Below are 20,491 nucleotides of genomic sequence, written 5' to 3'. Positions count from 1 at the left end.
TAGCCCATGTTTTGTAATGGCATCATCATGCTATTATGCCCGTGGATATACAGAGGGAACTTAAGAGTGATATGTGATAATACCTTTTAACTTAAATGTATCTATTAAATAGACTGACCTGATCCATTCAGAAGAATGCGATGACTTTGCTTCAGTGTTTGATTTTTTATTTCTAAAACAGGCATTTGTCATCTTAATCTGCCTCCTTGTAGTGGTAAAAGACATTGGGATTAGGTTGCTGTCATACATTTTTTTTGTTCCTTTCCTTATGATTATATAATTGAAACTGCAATTTGTGGGAGCTTGTATATGAAAATAATTTCCCCCACCATTTTTATAACTTTCTTTGGTAAAACCTGTGATGTGACAATAAACTTGAAGTTGTGTAACATCACTAATTACGTAAATCTTTCAGTATTGATGCGGATGTCTCCCACTCTCCCTTCCTTTTAATCACCTTAACAATACTAATTGAGTTAGAACCTAACTCAATTAGTTCCCTGGACATAATAGAGGTATGGACAGCACTAGCATGAGGTGATTGGAGCTGTGCCCTGGCCCCTGACTTTGGCCAGCAGCCATGAAAGTGCGTGCATAGTTGGATTAGTCCCGGGGCAGGTCTATTTCTCTCGCTTGCTCTCTTCCTTTCTCTCTTCCTCCCTTCTTCTGGCTCTCCCTTCCTTTTCTCTCTCTCTCTCTCTCTAGTGTAAAACAGGGCTGCATTTTCAGAACATAAAGCATTAAAGATCTCCCAAAACAGTTACTTGAGTAAATCCCCCAAAAGGAACTACATGAGTTCAACTCATTGTTTCATTTGAGGCGCCGAAAGAAGTACTGATCTGATGGAAGATATTTCCACTGTAAATCTGAAATGTAACATCCTCTTTTCATCCGTAAGGGTCCATTTGGTTACATTTTGTATACTCTCAGTTAATGAAGTAATGAACACAATTTTTCACAGTCTACATACAGCATGCACTGTGCATGTTGCGTGCAGGTCATGGGCTGCTGAGGGCCAGACACCCTCACTGCACTGACCAGGGATCAGAACCAATCCTCTTTTACTCATCCCGCTTTACAGCCTCTTAGACCCAGTGCACGGAATATGACACGGTTAGATGCATCACCCACAGGCATGCCTCAAGGTCCCTGAAGTTCATTCACTCTGCCTCCACTGCACAGTAGAATCATTTAACTCTGAGGCGGTTGAATATTTTGTGATTTTATGTTGGGTGTATTTGCCACTGTACATGTGTGTGCAGTGTTCATGCGTGTGCATGTGCATGGTGTATCAAATGTTACTAGTTAGACACCCATGAGAGAACTTCCCTGTGTCTTAATTTAGTTTATTAGTTTAGTCATTACATGTCATACCACATACATTACATAAATAAGAGGTCATTTCATATGAAGCCAAATAATATGTGTCTATTATTATTTAAGCTGCTTCAAATATAAATCCATCACCAACCGACCCAGAAGAAAGATCTTTTGTTTCCCAGTTCTGACCCTGGTTTCAGCCCCACACAGGTGTTTGTTCAGCCTCCAGTGAGCAAAAAGGTTCCTCCCCTATAGGGGACAGTTCTGAGAAAGGAGTCTCTGGGTAGTGACACTGATGGGATTAGACTCGACCGTGCTTTGAAGAAAGGACGTTGCATAAGACAAAGCAGGAAGTCTTGTGTCTCTTTCCTGAGTAAAACGCTCACCCTGAGAGGGATGTTCCTAAAATAGTCTCAGGAATCACAGGCGGAGGCGGGCCAGTACCTAGATTGTTGTGTGGTACGAACGAAGATTGCCATTGAAAAATACTGTTCAGAACTCATTAACAAAGTCCATTTTCGGAGGATTGGGTCACATGTGTGTGTGTGTGTGTTTGTGTGTTTCAGCTGACCGTTCAATGGCTTATCCATCCTCAAACAAACTGTAATCAAACAAAGAAAGCAAGAACTTTGGTCTGTATCGTGCCACAGGATATGATGGCATAAGGTTTCGCTGCCACAAAGCAAATACTCAGAGATGTCAACCCTCACACAGATATGATAAGGCTTTGGTCGCCCGTCCTGATCTTCTCTGTAAGAAGGGTATTTAAAGTGTAAAGCTGTGTGTGGATCACACAGACAGTCTGGCTCACAATCAATCTCCAATCCCATTCAATCTTATTAGAGAACGTGTAGCTGTACTTTGTCTGACCGGCAGCGAGACCTGTCTCCTCACAGCAAGCCATTTTCTTTGGTTTACATTTCAGTAGCTTTGCATTTCACGCAGAAAGTTGAAATGCATACATAATCTACATTGTACAATTGTGATGAGATAAAACTGCAGGAAAGTCACTCAAGCACTTGACTTTCTTCTGATTATTACATAATTGAGGTTTGTTCTAAACATTGGTACCGTATATACATGTTGAAATTGTTACTGTACATCAGCTGTAAACAGCCGTTTAGTGATGCTCACAATAAATACATCAATAAATACACAGACTGTTAGGGCCGATTCATACTCCTATTTTAGAGCCAAAAAAAGTCGGTTCGGCGCTACTAGAGCCTACAATTTGACGTCATTTGAGGTACGGGGGGGCGGCTACCGTCCTAAAGTCGGCTCTTCGGTGCTACTGAAAATTTCTGACGAGCCGAAATCATTTCGGCACTACAGCGCCGAAACAGCGGTAAAATAGGAGTATGAATCGGCCCTAAATCTGTGACAGTGGAAAATAACTGTAATCTTTGCTTCTCTTAAAGTCCAAACCGCACCAACTAGTTGCAACTCCTTGCAACAAAAGGTTTTTAAGGTCAACCACACCAATGCAACTCCATGCAACTGCCATTGGGAATAATGGTTGCAAGTAGTTGCATGTTGCAAGGAGTTGCATGGCGATCATTGGTGCGGTTTGGCCTATAACCCCGGTCTCCAGTTTTCTCACCCATTAAAGACATAGTACAAAATAGGTTTACAGAAAAAGAGTCAAAAAATATATGTATTTATATATTATATACTGTATATTGCATATATTGCCCTCAAATGGCTCTTACAATAAGTGCCTATTCTACATTGTCCCATGTTGACTGAGAATTGTTGTTTTCACTTACAATACAAATAGGAGACAATTTGTCAAATGATGTAACCACATGAAAATCATCTAACTTCAAGTAGATTTACAGCATTCATCTGCATTTGTCCTGAGTTTGACTTCAAATGTAATTGAAACATCCAAAAATATCTCAGCAACTTAAAAAAAAAAACAATTCATTTCCATTAGCCATGCTACTTTACAGTAACTGGTAATCAAAATGATATCTTCAACCAATCTCAAAACGTTCAATGTTGTAATGTTTTGCATGGTTTTGCCCCTCCCTCAACCAAACTTGAGGGACCTAATGATTGCCAAATACTGACAGTCAGCTAAGTGCATTGTGCAAGCTACAATACTATAATAATACAGTACTGCCAATCAGGAAAGCTGTCTGAAAATAATCCTTTTGGCAGATATATCCTGACCGATATATCACATTATTCTGGTGTGCGTTCTTTGCTAAAACATTCAGCCTACAGTACATTTTAAATCTAAGTAGTTGTTTTGTGATGTATAATTCTCTCACGTTGAAAACACATAAAACCAATCAAGCTTTGTGTAGCGGGATTGAATACAGAGCGATTATGTGCGATTATTATGTGCGATTATGTGCGATGAGCGATTATGCTTTACAAATGTGTAAAAAATAAAAATGGACAGTTGACAGTTCCATAAAGGACATGCAAGCAGCTGACACATCCTGTGGACATGGGTATGGTTGACTCACTGCAGACTGGACTGGAATGTTTACAGTCCACTGGTTCTCAAAGTGGGGTCCAGGGACCCCCAGGGGTTTCTTAGAGGGGGGAGGGGGGGGTCCTGGCGGGGGTTCTGTAACGCTGAGACTGTACACAAGTGGAACCAAATGTGCTCATAAGGGTCTCATTTGGTCTATTTGGTACATATTTGCACACTCTTAGTTATTAAAAAGTTGGAGAACCAGTGGTTCACAACTTTACACTACACTAGAGAACCAGAACTAACTCAGTTGCACCTTAATGGACCAAGCATCTGAGCAGACTGAAATAGCCTCGACTAGATCCACACAGACCAGACACGACCAAGCTAGATGATCTAGTCCAGTTCAGATCAGATCTACTAAAAACAAAGCGGACCAGACTAGATAAATATAGCCTAGCCATAGATTAGTCCCAACCAATTCACTGGGCCCAACAACATGCAGCTTAGCAGATAGTGCAGGTCTTGGACTTCCCTCCGTCTGTTAAACACACACACACGCGCACACACACACACACACACACACACACACACACACACACACACACACACACACACACACACACACACACACACACACACACACACACACACACACACACAGATTATTGGTTAGTATTACACGGTTGACAGTTCGCACCATGTAAGAGGAACTGAGAAATTGAACATTTATCTATTATCCATCCATCCATCCATCCATCCTCCAACCTACCCAAGCATCCATCAAGCCATCCTTCAACCTGCTCATCCACCCACCCACCCACCCATCTCTCCAGGTCCATTACCTTCATCACCACCACCCTCCAGTTTCTTCTTCTCGTCGTCTATGAGCTTCATCTTGGCAGTGTATACCTCAGCCTGCGCGTTCCATTGTGATCTGTTGTGGTTCAGACCATCAAACATGGGCGTGATCTCCTTGTGGAACCTGGAAAACTCCTGACGGAAGACGACGACACATAGTGTCAACATTTTAATGAAGCTGTTTGAATACAAAAGTTTGAATAAATGTATTATTTTTTTGCAATAATGTAGTGATAAGCTGTGACACATTGTGAGCTTATAGATCAACTAGTTTAATTTGCCGAAGAGATTTGAAAAAAAAGGAGACCTGACCCCAGTCAACTAAGTAAATATGGTTTAAGTCGTTAAGTGGTGTTTACAAATGTATTTTAGTATACTCAGCATATCTACTGGTACCACACAGAGACAGATGACTTGTACAGTTACCTTGTATACAAATGAGCACACAAAATCAATGAACCCGCACTGCATCTTGGGTAGCTGCTCAGAACAATTTCTGTCCATCATAGGCTAAGAGGCAAGTAGAAATATGAGAGAGGGTGGGAGGGAGAGGGAGAAGGAGAGAGAGTGACACACACACACACACACACACACACACACACAAACAAAACATTTACATTTTGAAATGTAATCATGATATAGTTGAAATAATTATGAAAAGATATGCGCTTAGCACAGAGGAAAGGCTGATAAAAAAAGGCCCAAAAAACAGATGAGAATTAAGACAAATGTGGAGGGTGGCACTTACAATGGGTTGTTGGTCTAGGACGGACCTCTCCAAGTCACCCTGTTCCCAGAACTCAGCAGCTACCATCAGAGCCACCTGAGAGAGAGAAATGCAGACGGAATGCTTAAAAAAGGAAATACTAGGGATTTTTTTTTAATTAGTCTGACCTATACTATTATTATTTAACCATTTTTGTCAGACTTTGACTCTGACTGGCACCCCGGCGGCCAGCACTTACCCTAACAAACCGCTACAACTGGTTTGGCCAATATATTACCATTATTCACCATTTTTCGACTTATTTGCTTGTTCGTTGATTCATCAAAGTTACTTCTTCTTTTCATATATTGAAATATACACTTAATCTGTAATCAAATCTTCTCATCTCAAGTGTTTCAAATATATTTAATGATTTTGCATGTCAAAAAACCATTCGGTGGTCTAGCTCAGGGGTTCTCAACGTTTTTGGCTGGGCACCCCCAGAAATGCTTTCTCCGTGTCTCACGCCCCTGGTCTAGCTAGGTTCTCTACTATGACTCAACCAGCTAAAACTCAGCACATCAATACTATTGTGTATTATTGTGTTGTGAACAAGGCACCTATACAGGTGGCACATACAGTAACCAGTCAGTCAACTATTTGTCCACTGGCACTTACTATTATTCTTTAACCATGCTCCTGGTGTCATTTCCTAGTGTAATTCCCTGTATCTTTGAAGGCTGTGAATGGCACCCACCTTGCTCTGTACCTCCCAAGGCTTGCAGATGGCTGATAAATCACAGGCTGTCATCATCATGGCCCTGCAAGAGAGAAGGGTGAAGAGTGAGACAAAAATTAAGAAGACATTTGCAGACACAAAGGAAGAAACTGAAACAGTTTTCAGCTCTTTTTAAATGGTGTATGTATGGTGGTATGGTGAAATTTGAAGTGACAGACAATGATAAGAAAGCAACATTGGAATAATCTGACAAAAGTGGAACAGGATAAATGTTTTGCGGATACGTTATTGTCGTGAGGTTCTATCTCCTGACAGAGCATTGACTCCCATTGTAACAATGGAATGCAGAAGTGCTCATTCTATCTCAATGGGATAGTTCCAGCCATAGGAGCAATGTTTGGAACTCCGAACTATAGCGTATAGCCCATAGGCACCCGCTTTGCGGCGAGGTCAAAGCGTGTCGCTACTCTCCTACTCTACACCCTGCCCACCGGTACATTCTTTTTCTGTTTAGCTTACTGAAAAGCTGGAGAAATGGGGGACCCATCTAACTGAACAAACACACTCTATAGCAATGATTACTATAGCAATGATTACTAAAAACTGAGAAAAAATAAATAAATAAACACTTTCACCCCCTTTAATTTACTTTAATCTAAAGGTATGTTTATTTACATTTAATTATAATATGCATCATGTGTACACATTATAAATGCATAAGACTGTATTGTCAATAAGTCCATAAGTCAACAAATTGTGTTTGTACATATATATTTTCTAACATTTTCGGCTAAACTTTTCAAGTCACTCCCTGCTTAAAATACAAGTGATAACATGATACTGAACTAATACAACTCCACAATGTAACTGTGTTTGATTACCTATTCTCAAGAATTAATGGAAAATACTGGCTTCCTCAAAGATCATGAATGCTTGGGAAATGCAAATGGTCAGCAGTAATGTTGAGTACCTATCCTATACGAGTGATAGTCAATAAGCTAAACTTTGCAGACCACCACTATTGGGCCTTTAAAATGTATTTCTTGTTGTTGTTTCTTTGTGATACATACATACAAATTTCCTTTCTGGTGGGGTTGTTGGCAATGTAATCAGTTCGCCCTTTCTCGTCGGTCATAGGCTCTGTGGCATTCACAATGTTCTGGAACATGGTTCTTTTCCTGAGTGTGGACAAGAAAACAAACAGATAAGCAACCCATCAGTAGCCAGTTGCACATTAGTGGGATTTGCTGCCTCTTGCCTCTTATTATTACGCTCACAGCTAGCAATCAGCTGATTCAAATCAACATGTGGCGGTGCAGTACCACCATATCAAAGATGTCAAAGTGTAGAAATTGACAGGTTTAATGTAAACTCACTTAAAGTAAAGGGCTAGATCAGTGGCAATGATGCAAACGTCGAACGTGTGTTGAACGGTCTCAAACTGGCGCTTCTGGAGCTGGCTGAAGATGTTCAGGGTCTGGAAGACAAATAAAAGGATTCGACATTGTTGTTCTTTGGTTGTGTGTATGTACAGTAACTCTCCTGACGGTCACCTTCAAATCATTTGGCAAGCAAATGTTTGCCTCCACTAATCATAAGGGCCCTCATCCCTAAACTGTTTCACCATGTTTTACCATTTTGAAAAACATTTTAAAATTAGTTTGTTGTGTTGCGTTAGGCCAGCGTCAAAAAATGGAACATTCCTTGCGTTGACCATGACGCGGCGCTGACGGATGCCCGATGGCTGCAGTGGAGCTTCGGCGTAAGGCAAGGCAAGGGCTAAGTTTACATGTTGAAGGATGAACACACTATTCATCTGTAATCTTAAACATTTCTTCTTCTTCTGAAAACTAAAAGCTATTAAAGTTCAAATGTTTCTATTATAAATTGTGCCCTAACAATTTGAGGAAAGTGATTATGACAGCAAACATTTGAACTGTAGGCCTACCTCATCAGAAATGTAACCTGTGTCACTTTTCAGTTGATTTATTAGTGTTTTTCTTTTTCTTTTTAACATTTTGGTTTGGATGTGCAATATGTGTAACAGTTTCCTGATTGTGCTTTCTTTTTGTAGTATCTATAGAGACAGGGGAACTTCTGTCAAGGCCAACAGAAAATGAATACAGCAATTTCACTTCCCACAAAATAAGTGGCGGACTCATTCTTTACCATGTTGACAGTTTGATTTTGAGATAAAGAGAATATTTGCGTTTTATGGCCCAGGTAGCTACACTGTATACTATCCAGGGTTCAACATTGCTTTAAAGAGTAAAGTATAAACTAGCAGAGGTGAGGGAACCTTACATGTAGTTTGTACTGTACACAAGCACACTCGCAAACTCCCAGCTAGTGTCTGTTTTGTTGCAAAGATTTTTCTTTTTTGAAAGTTAACATGACCTTTGGGCAAGTAGAATATGACCTGTACTTGTCCTGTGCTCAAGTGCTTTTGAGACCGTAGTCACAAAAGACCCTGATGTGTGTTTGAATGTGCTATTTGTAAAACTTTGGATGTTCTAATGATTAGCGCATTTGATTAATTGTACCTCATCAGCCTGGATTGTCTTGCTGAATTCCAAATGGTGCCTCTCCATGATGGAGCTACCGTGAAGTTTGGCAAGAGGAGACCCACTCCTAAATAATGGAAACACAAGAGAGACCGAAACAGATGGGATGAGGATAAGCATACCACGATAAGATATAATATTGGAAACGTGCATAACACCACAAATGAAAGAGCTAATGTGGAATGCTTGACCAGGAATACAAATGAGTGGAGTAACATTAGTAAGGATGTCATTACGGGTGTATTCTAGATACAGGCCAGGGATAGTGCCTGTCCAGAGAGAACAGAATGTGTGACTGTGTACACACACACACACACACACACACACACACACACACACACACACACACACACACACACACACACACACACACACACACACACACACACACACACACACACACACACACACACACACACACACACACACACACACACACACACAAAAAGAGATTTTGAACTTGCTTTGTCTGGTAGAGGTTGTTAGTTCCTCTGTGGTCAATATCATGGCAGAATGCAGCGGCCACCATGGCAAACGCATCCAAATCTGAGAAATACCTCCTCAACTTCCCTGTCTGTGGAATAAGATGAGGAGAGAGAGAGAGAGAGAGAGAGAGAGAGAGAGAGAGAGAGAGAGAGAGAGAGAGAGAGAGAGAGGGCGTTTAGTTTTAGGCCTAAGGGTGTGTGTCAATGGAGTGTTTTAAATTGATTGTTTTGATTTATTAGACAGGACACTGTCTGTGTGTGCAGGACCAACAGTGGATCATGGCAGGATAAATATATATATAGGTCTGTATACTGAGACTTTTCAACCGCTCCGAATCAAAGCGTTATTGATTAACATAATATCATTTGACATAATATATATCGTCTTCTGAAGAAGTTGTTTGCATATCGCTTCCTGCATGAGCCAAATTGTTAGAAACACCCACTAACAAAATACGCTGAAGCTGAGAATTCAGGCAGAAGCTCAGATCATCTTGTTAAGGCTCATACATAGTCTGGATTTTCGAACTACAACATGACGTCACGAGCCGCGGTGAAGAGCAAACCACCGCCACCGCTCCAGCCCTTCTCTCTGTTTTTACTCACCACCGCCCAACGTTATTTCAGCTCCGGTGGTCAGCTCACCACCGGAGCGGTGGTCACCTCACCACCGAAAATCCAGACTATGAATAGGCCTTTTGTATCACCTGCTCTCATTTAGATGGAGAAGATGAGGCAGATTAACGAACAAGCCTTTGAGATAAGCCGCGAGACAAATCAGACTATGCAAGAGGAGCTTGCAGCTCAATATTACAGAGGTCTTAATATGCACACAGGATTTTACAATTCAAGTCCAATTAAAACATCAGACTGGTGCGCATAGACATAAATACTGTGCCGCTGATCAATGCTGCTGTTTTATAACCATTACTATGTAGTATGTACAGTACTGTAAGATAAGGTGTTTTGATGTGAAAATGTCGGGCATTTGCAATAAACCGAAACCATGTGAAATTCCGTTGAGAACTCAGCGAGTTGTTGATGATTTTAATAGTGGAGAGACCTTCTATAGGAGTAGGGTTATCCCAATCCGATCATGTGATCGGAAATCGGGGCAGATCGCGTCATTTTCAAATGATCGAAATCGGATTGGGAGCAAAAACACGTGATCAGGACAACCCTAGTATTGATATTATATTATCCATATCATGATATTAGACTGGATATTGTCTGTGATTTTGGATATTGTACTATTGTGATAAGGCATACATGTTCTATAAAAATATAAATATTGGATCGGGGAAAATTGGTAATTTGGCAGATAATCAAAATCAAATGATCGTAATCGGATCGGGAGCAAAAGAACGTGATCGGGACATCCCGATTAGGAGGTATACAAAATATGGCGGTCATGATGACACATCGCTCCAATGACCAGCAGTGGCCAATTGGTTCTGCATTGCAGTTTGTTTTGTTTTGTTCTGTTTTTAACTCTCCACTTACTGTCACTTCACACTGACTTTGGAGTCTGGCATTTTAGACCATGTTCCATAGATCGTCTAAATAGTAAGTAAGTAAGTAAGTAAGTAAGTAAGTACATTTTATTTATAAAGCACCTTTCGAAGCAAAGCTACAAGGTGCTGAACAATTGACACAGTAAACAAATAGAAGCACAGAAAAAACAGAACAAATACAGTTGTGACAATATAAATGAGCGGAACAAAAACCAAACAAGGCAGAACAAAGACATAGGGCTATAAAATGGCTCAGGTCAAAGGTACATGGGAGAAATGTTTACGGAATAAATGAGTCTTTAGGAGTCTCTTAAAACAGTCGACTGATTCAGCATTTTTCAATGCCAGAGGCAAGGCATTCCATTCCATAGGGTAGGAGCTACCACAGCGAAAGCCCGGTCACCCTTGGTTTTCAACTTGGACGCAGGTATTTCTAGCAGACCTTTGCTGGAGGACCTGAGAGACCTGAGAGGGCCCATAGACTCTATATAATGTCCATGTCTAATGCCATGTACATAGGATGGTGCTGGAAGGCTTTACGACAAATGAGAGCTAGACAACATCCAACAATGATTTGGAAACAGGGATCAAATCCAGGACTATGTAATTGTGCAACGAATTAACTGATTTAAATGGCAATGAAATGACAAATGATTGCTGTGAAGTCATACCTGTAGTAGACAGAACATGGTGTGGCCAACGTTGAAGCCATGCCTCCAGTTGTGGTAGGTGATGTCACGGTAGCCCTTCCGAACTGTGTACATCCACCTGACCAAAGTCTGAGAGCGAGAAACGGGTCAAAGAGATGAAGGAAGGTACGTAAAAGGAAGAGAGTGGAAAGAGAAGAGGGAAACGGAGGAGATTGTAAAGGGGTGGGGGGACAGTGAGACAAAGAAATAAAAGTAGATGTGTTCGCATTGGTCATTCATCAGTTCTTCAAAATAAAAGAGATTCTTCAGCGATTGTGGTAACAAGAAATATCTACATTGATGCTTTGGGTTTCTGTATTGAGCTGAATTGACTGAAATATTGTACCTCTGCTGGGACTTTGAATTTCTCGATGATGTTGAGCTCGAAGAAAATGCGTATGCCGGTCTTGATGAGGTCAGTCTCTGAGCTGGGGAAGTCACTGAATCCGAAGTTGTATATATCTTCCCCATGGACATTATTCGCTACAGGGATGGTGGATCTCTGAAGAAAAACACAACACGATCAATCAAAACATGAGTCAGTCATATACTCATGAAGGTTTCATTAAACAAATACCATGAAATTGTGTCTCTATTAAAGTCCTGAGACCCAAAAGATATAGAGCACTATCTTGCGCCACCCATTTTAGCCATTTTTCTTACTATGTTGAAAAACCTTTTAAAATAGTTCAAATAGCCGATCTATAAGCTCATAATTGTGTCAATGTAGATCGGGCTAGTTGAACTATTTTAAAATGTTTTTCAAAATAGTAAAAAATGGCAAATAGGTTTAGGGGTAAGGTAGGGCCCAAGATAGTGTCTCCCTGGGACTCAAACTTACAAAAACTCCATTAGGAATAAACCTACAAGCTCACAACATATAGTGATGATGCGATGTGTTGTGAACTTGTAGATATATTATTTACGATTTACTTTAATAGAGATTATAAAAAAATAATGTTTTATTTCTTTTTCCACCGATTTATTTTGAAATCTTTTTGAAATATTAATAATGCATTTGTTTTTTAGGAAATGCAAAAAATATCTATATTTACTCCCAACCCAAAACATGTATGAAACAGGTGAAACATACCAAGAGCTTATACATCTCCTTCTGTTCACAGTCTTCCGGTTCTGCATCAAACTTCTGTTTGGTATTCTGATGCAAAACAGAAACAAAACATTTAGCAGACGCTCTTAATCCAGAGCGATTTACAGTAAGCAAGAACAAGTTTTCATAATGACATTTATGCTGATACGTTTACATGGGCACTTTCCTATCTTGAGTAACCTAAAACATTAAAAAACATGTAAAAGTGCAAAATATGTTTTTACATGCTACACATAATTACAAATAATTACAACAATTCATATTATCTGTCCAGTTAGCAACCTAGTATTAACCAATTATTTATTTCACATTATTGGATTTCTACCTGTATATTATTTTGTCCCAAATATATAATGCATTTTAATCATCTTCGTGATGATGACTCACAGATCTTAAACACTAGCTGTCAAATATATACCAAGTCACTATTAGGTGGTTCATTAAGCACTTAAGCAAATAATATATAGCAAAAGAATATAACTACCATAACTCCTTCATCAATACCATAAAAGGCGGTGACCACTTAATCAGATGTAAAGTAGCCAAAGTGTTAGTTCTTATGTAATTTAAATATGTCATTTTGGTACAGTTTAGAATGCTGAAGAAACCCTGCTCTAAAGTTCCAACACCAACTGACCATGATGCTCTGCATCTCAGCCGGGGTGCATCTGGCCTGACACATGAGCATCTCCTGGGCAATGTCTTTCCTCCACTCCATGCGGTTCAGCTTGTCATAGGTGTCACAGTTCAGTACGGACCAGCCCAGGAACTGGGTCAGGGACTGCAAGATAACAATAAATGAAAGAAGGAGGTGTCATGTACAATGAATGGGACAACTACATTGTTCGCTTAATCGCTGACTGCCTGCATGGTTGAAATATTACAGGGAGATAAAGAGTGAAAACATTTTGCCAGAGAAAACGACAATGCACAAGGAGTATGACCTCAGTGATCTGTTCGTCGTGCTCATCAAATGGTCTTCCGTCTTTCCTGTTGAAGAACGTGGCAATGCCCACAATTTCTTCCTTCTTGTTGCATATGGGCAGGGACAAGACATTCTTGATAATAAAGCCACTGCCATCCACTGCAACTTTCTGAAAGACAATTGAACAGAGAATGTGTTGAACTCAAGGTTATGGGGAGTGTGAAATAGCCTGCACAAGAACAATATAAACCTCTCCTCACCTGGAAGGTGAAGTAGTCATCTGCGGCCACGTTCATCATGTTACAAATCTGCAAGCAGAGGTAAGAATACATTACATAAGGTGACATTTCACTACTTTGTAAATAGTTTCTTATACTGATTGAGACTGGCCCATCAGCGGCCATGTCAGACTTACAAAGGCATTCTCTGACACATAGGTTGGCAGTCCACTGACCAGAGCCCAGTGATCTGCAGGAGGATTACTGAGAGAGAGAGAGAGAGAGAGAGAGAGAGAGAGAGAGAGAGAGAGAGAGAGACAGTTTTGAGAGTCAGTATAATTTGTTGTTAAATTATTTCAGTTGTAAATTCTAGATGCAACTTAAATGAGACTGAGTAATGCATCCATTACAATGTAGTAAATACATTTTATACAGAGTAGTGATAATTTCAACATACAGTACTTCTGTTTTCCTTCGCCACAAGGGCTGCACTACACAAGACCCTGACTTGGATTTTACTCACGGTATGACTTTGATTTCTTCTTTTTCGCCTTCCAGGAGGTAGTCAATAATCTTATAAAAGATTACTTCCTGCAAAAAAGGACGTCCTGTTAGCTAAGCTCCTGGTAAACAAGTAATTAGCTCCAAAGAAAAATAATTACATAGAGTCTGACATAGAGAATAACAGTGTGGTCGACTTTAACTGTTGATAGTAAGCTACTGTGTGCAGTTTGTGAACAAAGCTACAACAAATCACAATCCGGTGTTCTGTGGATAACTTCGTTTTATTTTTTTAATATCTTCAACCCAACTTTCACATTATTATTTGCACTTTTGCTTCACCAGGGCCTTTCAGACTTTCATGGACGGAGGTGCATGGTTCTGTTTTGTGATGTCATGCACATGTCACAGCAGCTGTGATTTATCTACTATTGAAGTAATCTTTCAAGAGAGCACCACTGCCCTGGGAGGAAGTGGACTAAGAAAGAGGAGGAGCCAAACCAAGTTCCTGTTTCTACAAAAAAGTGAAAGTGGTGCCCCAGAGGCACCCCCTTTCTGCCTTTCCCTCCTTCTTTTTACCCGCTGCCACGTAGTAATAAGTAATAATCACTTGGAAAACTTGCGACACTGGTAGTCGACCGGTAGATCTTTCTGCTGAATGTTACCAAGCCTGCATATTTCCAGCCTAACGTGGATTCATTCACAGTTGCTTGCCTGGTTTGCTTATTTCTGTCACGACAGTTGGCAACACTGGCAACCATACTGCCGAGTACTTTTGATTGCACACACACACACACGCACACGCACGCCTGGAAGCCACCGCCCACTCCACAGTGTGATCTCCTCAGGAGAAGAGAAACAGTGAAACAGTGAATTGTCGCCTCACGATTTTGCTTATTCCTTCTAAATCTCTGTATATAAAATATAGCTCACTCAGCGAACACAGTTCGCATTTGCTATTTCGCCTGCCACGCACTGTGACGCGCCTTCCCAGCCATTAGCCATGATTGCAGTGTTTAAACCAGTCCCAGAGCCAACTAATAGAACAGTTACGACATTGAGGGGGCAAATAACAGCGGAGGCTGTTATAGCGGACCCCCGCATATCATAATAGTGCAGCTGGTAATTAATTGATTTAATCAATTTGGGCTTGTTCTTTTAACCGAATGGGTACCCAGATTGCTATTGAAGAGACATAACATAACGAAGTTCAACATCTCATTTTATAGATAACAAAGGCACTCAGGATGATGTTACATGCCATGACTTGCCATTAGTTGGACATTTTTATCCAAAGTTCCTCGCACTGATTGCATACTGTGCATTTTCATGACAAGACAGAGCACATTTGTACTGGACAACAAAGCCTCAAGAATTTGGGGAATGTGACAGATATGATTGGAAGCTTCTTACCCTGCCATCTGGGGTCTTTGGCCCCTTGTAAGGCTCCACATCTCCCAGTTTTACTGGCCACTCATCATAGAATTCCTGGAGTTAACAAACAAATAACATGTTAAGCACTTACAGTACATGCATTGGCTTATATATACCGGTAAAACTTGGCAAAAAGTCTGACTTATTTCTATGTGGTCCTAATAAGACATGCATGGACACCAATATGCAAACTCAGTAAGACTATATTATTCTGTTGTTCCTCCACATCCTTTGCATTAACTTTACGTTCCATAGCCATTGTTTAAAATCTATTGAAAGCTGCAATCCATAACTTTTATGTCCAACCCAGGATTCAAACCCGGGTCTCGTACCAAAGTTTTAACATATTGTGAAACAAGGCATCCCTGCTTGGTCAAAGGTTGATTGCCCTTATACGTTTCAGACAGTACTACTTGTCAACCAGTAGGGTCTAACAGGTGCCTGTTTGTATTGTTCCTGAGCAGATCAAGCAGCGGTCTAGTACGATTAAAATATAAATCCTTTAAATGATGATTTATTCATTCAAATACGTCTGGGATAGCAGCTTTAAGCTAATGCACACAGGCCACACAGTAGCCTATAATCAGCAAAATCTACCTTCTCTTTGGTCATGTCCAGGAGGCCCACTGAGTACCTCTCACAGTTGAGGTAGATTCTGACAGTGTAGAGCGCTTTGTGGAACTGTCTCTCAATATCCGTCAACTCTTCAAAACACTTGCTAGCGGACCACAGCAGCACCTGGTCAAAGCAAGCGGGGAACACGAGTCATCAATGTCAAATGATTTGATCTTTTTCATAGAATTGTGTATACAGCTGCTGTCCTCTCCCCATCTATTCATCGTTCGGTTTGGTCTTTGAGTCTATAGCCCAGTGAAATCAACATTGTAATGTCCACCGACCCAAAAAGGCTGGTCTCTGTATGATTGTATGCAGAAAACCCAATGTCACAGATTTATCAATTAAATTAAGTAATTGATTAGTCGATCAATTCCTATGTCTATTATTAGTCAAATAAGAAAAAATATAAACTCAAGCTTTGCTAGATGTCCTTTTTTATTCTTTTGAAAAACTATAAAAACAATCTGGTATTATTATTATTTATTTATTTTTCTTATTTAAAATCCTGACCCATTGTTTGGGAAACACTGTTATAAATGATTTACCTGACTCCTTCTGGTCTCCACGTTGAACATGTAAGCTGTATAATGCTGCAGAGAAATCACCTGGGCGAAGTTCATGTACTTATGGAAGAGCTGATGATCAAATCAGATTAGAGAAAAGGAACAAAAATAACATTGTCAACACACTTTGCACGTGGGCTTCAGGTCAGATAGCAATAATAGCTTAAATTGATATAGCTGCATAACTGCATTTTACACTGATGTGGGTTCTAGAATCCCAAAGTGTCCATTGGATTTTCCAAATATTGGACCTTAATGTAGATAGAGCAAAGAGTTCATTTACTATGGAGACATTAAATTCAATGGATTATTGTAGTGTTTGTGTGTCTATGCATTATTATTCCGCCCGCAATTCCCATTCGGAAAAATAAATGACTAGATGATGTCATGTGGGCCACTAACCTACATCATCATCAAATACTTGTGGGTACAGCAGATCAACTCTGTGTGTCCACAAACATTGTCCTACACAAACATTACATTCCCATTGACAATGAATGGACAATTTTATGAATGGGGTTAAAAAAAAGGATATATTCATTTATTTAGGAAGCAACAACCATTTTCAAAAGCAAATGCTAATAGTAGCCTATATTATAGCCGATACTTCAGTAATCAAAGCTCAGTGACGATTTTACATTTTTCTATTTAGATGCCCTTGGTTGAACTAGGGCTGAGTGAATCAAATATAATATTTTGGGCCACTGATGACTTGCACTACACTAAGTCATTTCAAAGACAAATATTACACTTTTGACTCCACAACATTTGTAGGAAGGGAACAAAGTACCTTATAATAACTACTTACCGCCGCCCCATTTCAAACTACATATTCATAAAATGCAGTATACAGTACTTAACCTCAAGTACACATTTGAGGAAGCAACTTTCACTTCTAGTTGAGTCATATTTGACCAGGGGTAAAACAGTATTGAGATCAGAAGTATTGAGATCGAGTATGCATGTGTTCTCATCTGCTTACCGCCTCATCCTCCTTGCTGAACCCTTCAGCTCCTATTTTGTTGAGTGCCATGACAACCCCAAGGCATTCCTTTTCGGCCATGAGAGGGAAGGTGAGCATGGATTTGGTCTTGTAACCCGTCTGTTTGTCCACAAAATCACTGAATTTTGAGTTCTAGGATGTGAAAAGAGGAGACAGTGTTTATGAATCCGAAGACATAAGCTACATATACAAACAATTGACATTTGTAAATTAATGCCCCTGGAGTTCCTAGATGTTAACATAAAAAATGTATAGCCTTTAAGGCATACTATTCCCATATGATTGTCTAAAGCCCACTGTTGCAGTCTCTTATGTCATAGAGCATATACACGGATAATATTTTTCCCAATGCCATCCATGGTAATAGTAGTAGTTCTATAGGCCTATAACTATTACAATTACTTTCAATTTATGTAATATCAAAGTCTAAAGTATAATTGCCTCATCTTCCACGCAAGAAATGTGTCAATTAAAGACGCATATTAACTCAATTTCAATTTCAATATCCTGCGTATTGTGCGTAATGTCTTGGACAGCAGCTTTACGCACGCTGCGCACATCCAACCTTGATGGACCACTCACCTTTGTAACATCTGGAACGTTTTGTGGCTTTTTGCAGTGTGCAGTGTAGCCGACAATACCGATGTCGGTGGGGAAAACAATTTCGGAATCGGGATTGACCATGTTTTTCTCATAACTGGAGGTTGGCGTTATGTCAAACAAGCAGGTGGCGAGCTCAGGAATACCGTTTCTGGATCTGCATAAATAATAACTGAACCTGTCGGCTTGTATTAACACACACATTCTCTGCAGCACTTTATGCAGGGATTTCTCATGGACTCCCCCGGGCATCAACTCTTTGACCAGGTCGAAAATGATCGCGGATTCCTGGACAGCGGAGGCATCCTTGAAGGAAGCTGTATCCTTGATTTCAAGAGGTGCCGCAAAAGCGGCCGTCAGTGCATCAGCGCGTACCTTCTTATCAAAGTATTCTTTGGCGAATTGAGGGTTGTTCTCCAAGAACTTCTCCACGCTATCCTTGTCTGCCATTTTGAAGCGATGTGTGTATTTTATTCCGTATTCTCCCCTCTTACAGAAGCATCACCACGCTGGTGGTTGATCACCAGTGCATCCTCTTCTGTGGTACTGAAGAAATCACCGAACCATCCAGCAGCCTCCTGCAGGCAGAATAGTTGGCTTAGCAGCTGAGAGGATCAAAGTGACCGCTAATTAATGTGACGTCATGACATTAAAAGCCCTACTTAACCCGCATGATCCTGGTAATTAATGTTGGACAATCCTCTATTGGGAGAGAAAGCTGAGACATAAAGTCTGTTGTCAGGTCGAGAGAGTGTCATGTCAGAGGAGACACATGGGACATGTGACTGTATTCAGAATAATTCATCGTTAAATTGTGCTGAAGAGGGAACAATGGGAAATAAAATAGGATAGTGTGTGCATAAAATCAAGCCGACAGTACATTAATCTCTATGATCATGGTGAAAGTGTCCATAAAGATTAGTGAGCTATATATTCTTAGTATCTGAACTTCAGAAATGTTACCCAATCACAAGATAACAGAAATGTGGATGCAATTTGGACTTGGACTGTTTTTCGTCTGTGGCACTCATTTGATGGGAAGAGGATCCAGCTGCTCTGTTTGTATAGATCCTATAAAGCTCTATTATTGTGTCCTCTGATCATCATGGAGGTATGGTTTCAATTCTGGAACTGGAAAAAGCCACAACAACGAAATGGTTAATAATAGACTCCAGCTCGGTGGCCTCATGGCCTTGTGTGTCCACCCTGAGATTGGGAGGTCGGGGTTCAATCCCTAGCCGGGTCATAGACCGACTATAAAAGTGCCGCCCTCCCCACTTGGCATTCAGCATCAATCTGTCTGGTTGACTAGCTGACTGGCAAGACAGGGATGTTCTGTACATTTCTACTGTAGGGATGGAATGCTTATCAACAATATACCGGCCAAAAAGTTTGTGTGGAATAGAGTCAGTCATGGGCGAACAGACAGACAGCAGTGGAACAGCTGGTTAACCGAGTTGTTTGACCGTGAAGGTTTTTCTTTGAGGGTATATGCCCAGCTTTGTGCGTCTGTGTACCACGGAAATGATTTGATTGGCTGAGCACAGAGTTGCTGTATGATGATGTATGGTGATAAGAGCGTCCCTCACTTCATGTGTGTTTGATTTTGGTTTTTGGAAATATTTTGAAATAATTAAATATTCTTTGTAGAAAAAAAAAAAGAGTAAAAAGGGATATTTATCCCAACCCAGTGTTTGGAAAACAATACTGTATATTGGCCAAATTATCAGACATGGTACAGGGTGCAGCTGGTAAAGGTGGATATACTAAGGTGGTCATACATCGCGACTGGCTGGCACCTTGTCGGTCCCTTACCAGCACAGAGGAGAGTCCCTCTACACACCAGATGTCCCTCCCCTGGGGATAGCCGCAGAGCCCTGGGAAGAGTAGGAGGCTTATCCCAGTCACCTCTGGACCTCTCTGTGACTTTATGCCAAGGGATTTCAAAGTTTGACCCAAATGCAGGCAGACAGACACAAAAACGTGAAATGACACCAGACTAAGTCTCGTACTCACTACTCACACATATAATATAACAGAGTGACACATGAACAGGTAATGAAAACAAAGTATCTGACAAACACTCAATTAAACAAAATGCTTCTGACATACATACTATAGGGCGAGGCTTCCCTCACTTTGAGTGGCACCGACCGAATGCGGAAGCCACAGGTGTCTTCCTGACAGAATTACCACTATGCTACGAGGTGGC

At 40.5% G+C, this 20,491-nt stretch overlaps 2 protein-coding genes across 2 annotated transcripts in view; one reads left to right on the top strand and one right to left on the bottom strand.

Moving 5' to 3' along the window:
• The window catches only part of LOC310874920 (leucine-rich glioma-inactivated protein 1-like), a 429,872-nt gene that overhangs the window by 345,821 nt on the left and 63,560 nt on the right, over window positions 1–20,491 (top strand). The gene's annotated exons all lie outside the window — the stretch shown is intronic.
• Window positions 4,255–18,729, bottom strand: LOC310874027 (cone cGMP-specific 3',5'-cyclic phosphodiesterase subunit alpha'-like; the record flags this gene model as incomplete). The annotated part of the gene is made up of 22 exons (XM_083786688.1): window positions 4,255–4,289; window positions 4,594–4,744; window positions 5,036–5,119; window positions 5,358–5,432; window positions 6,073–6,136; window positions 7,125–7,232; window positions 7,431–7,531; window positions 8,598–8,685; window positions 9,062–9,192; window positions 11,289–11,396; window positions 11,653–11,808; window positions 12,400–12,465; window positions 13,055–13,198; window positions 13,362–13,511; window positions 13,603–13,650; window positions 13,758–13,824; window positions 14,084–14,151; window positions 15,475–15,549; window positions 16,093–16,233; window positions 16,659–16,748; window positions 17,659–17,811; window positions 18,262–18,729. 22 exons carry the CDS (start codon window positions 18,727–18,729, stop codon window positions 4,255–4,257), a joined length of 2,571 nt encoding a protein of 856 aa, XP_083642814.1.

The sequence above is a fragment of the Protomyctophum parallelum genome (assembly GCF_964188405.1).
Source record: "Protomyctophum parallelum genome assembly, chromosome: 17".
NCBI classification, from domain to species: Eukaryota; Metazoa; Chordata; class Actinopteri; order Myctophiformes; family Myctophidae; genus Protomyctophum; species Protomyctophum parallelum.
Note: the sequence above shows the minus strand (reverse complement) of the source record. Positions and strands in the feature narration are given on the sequence as shown.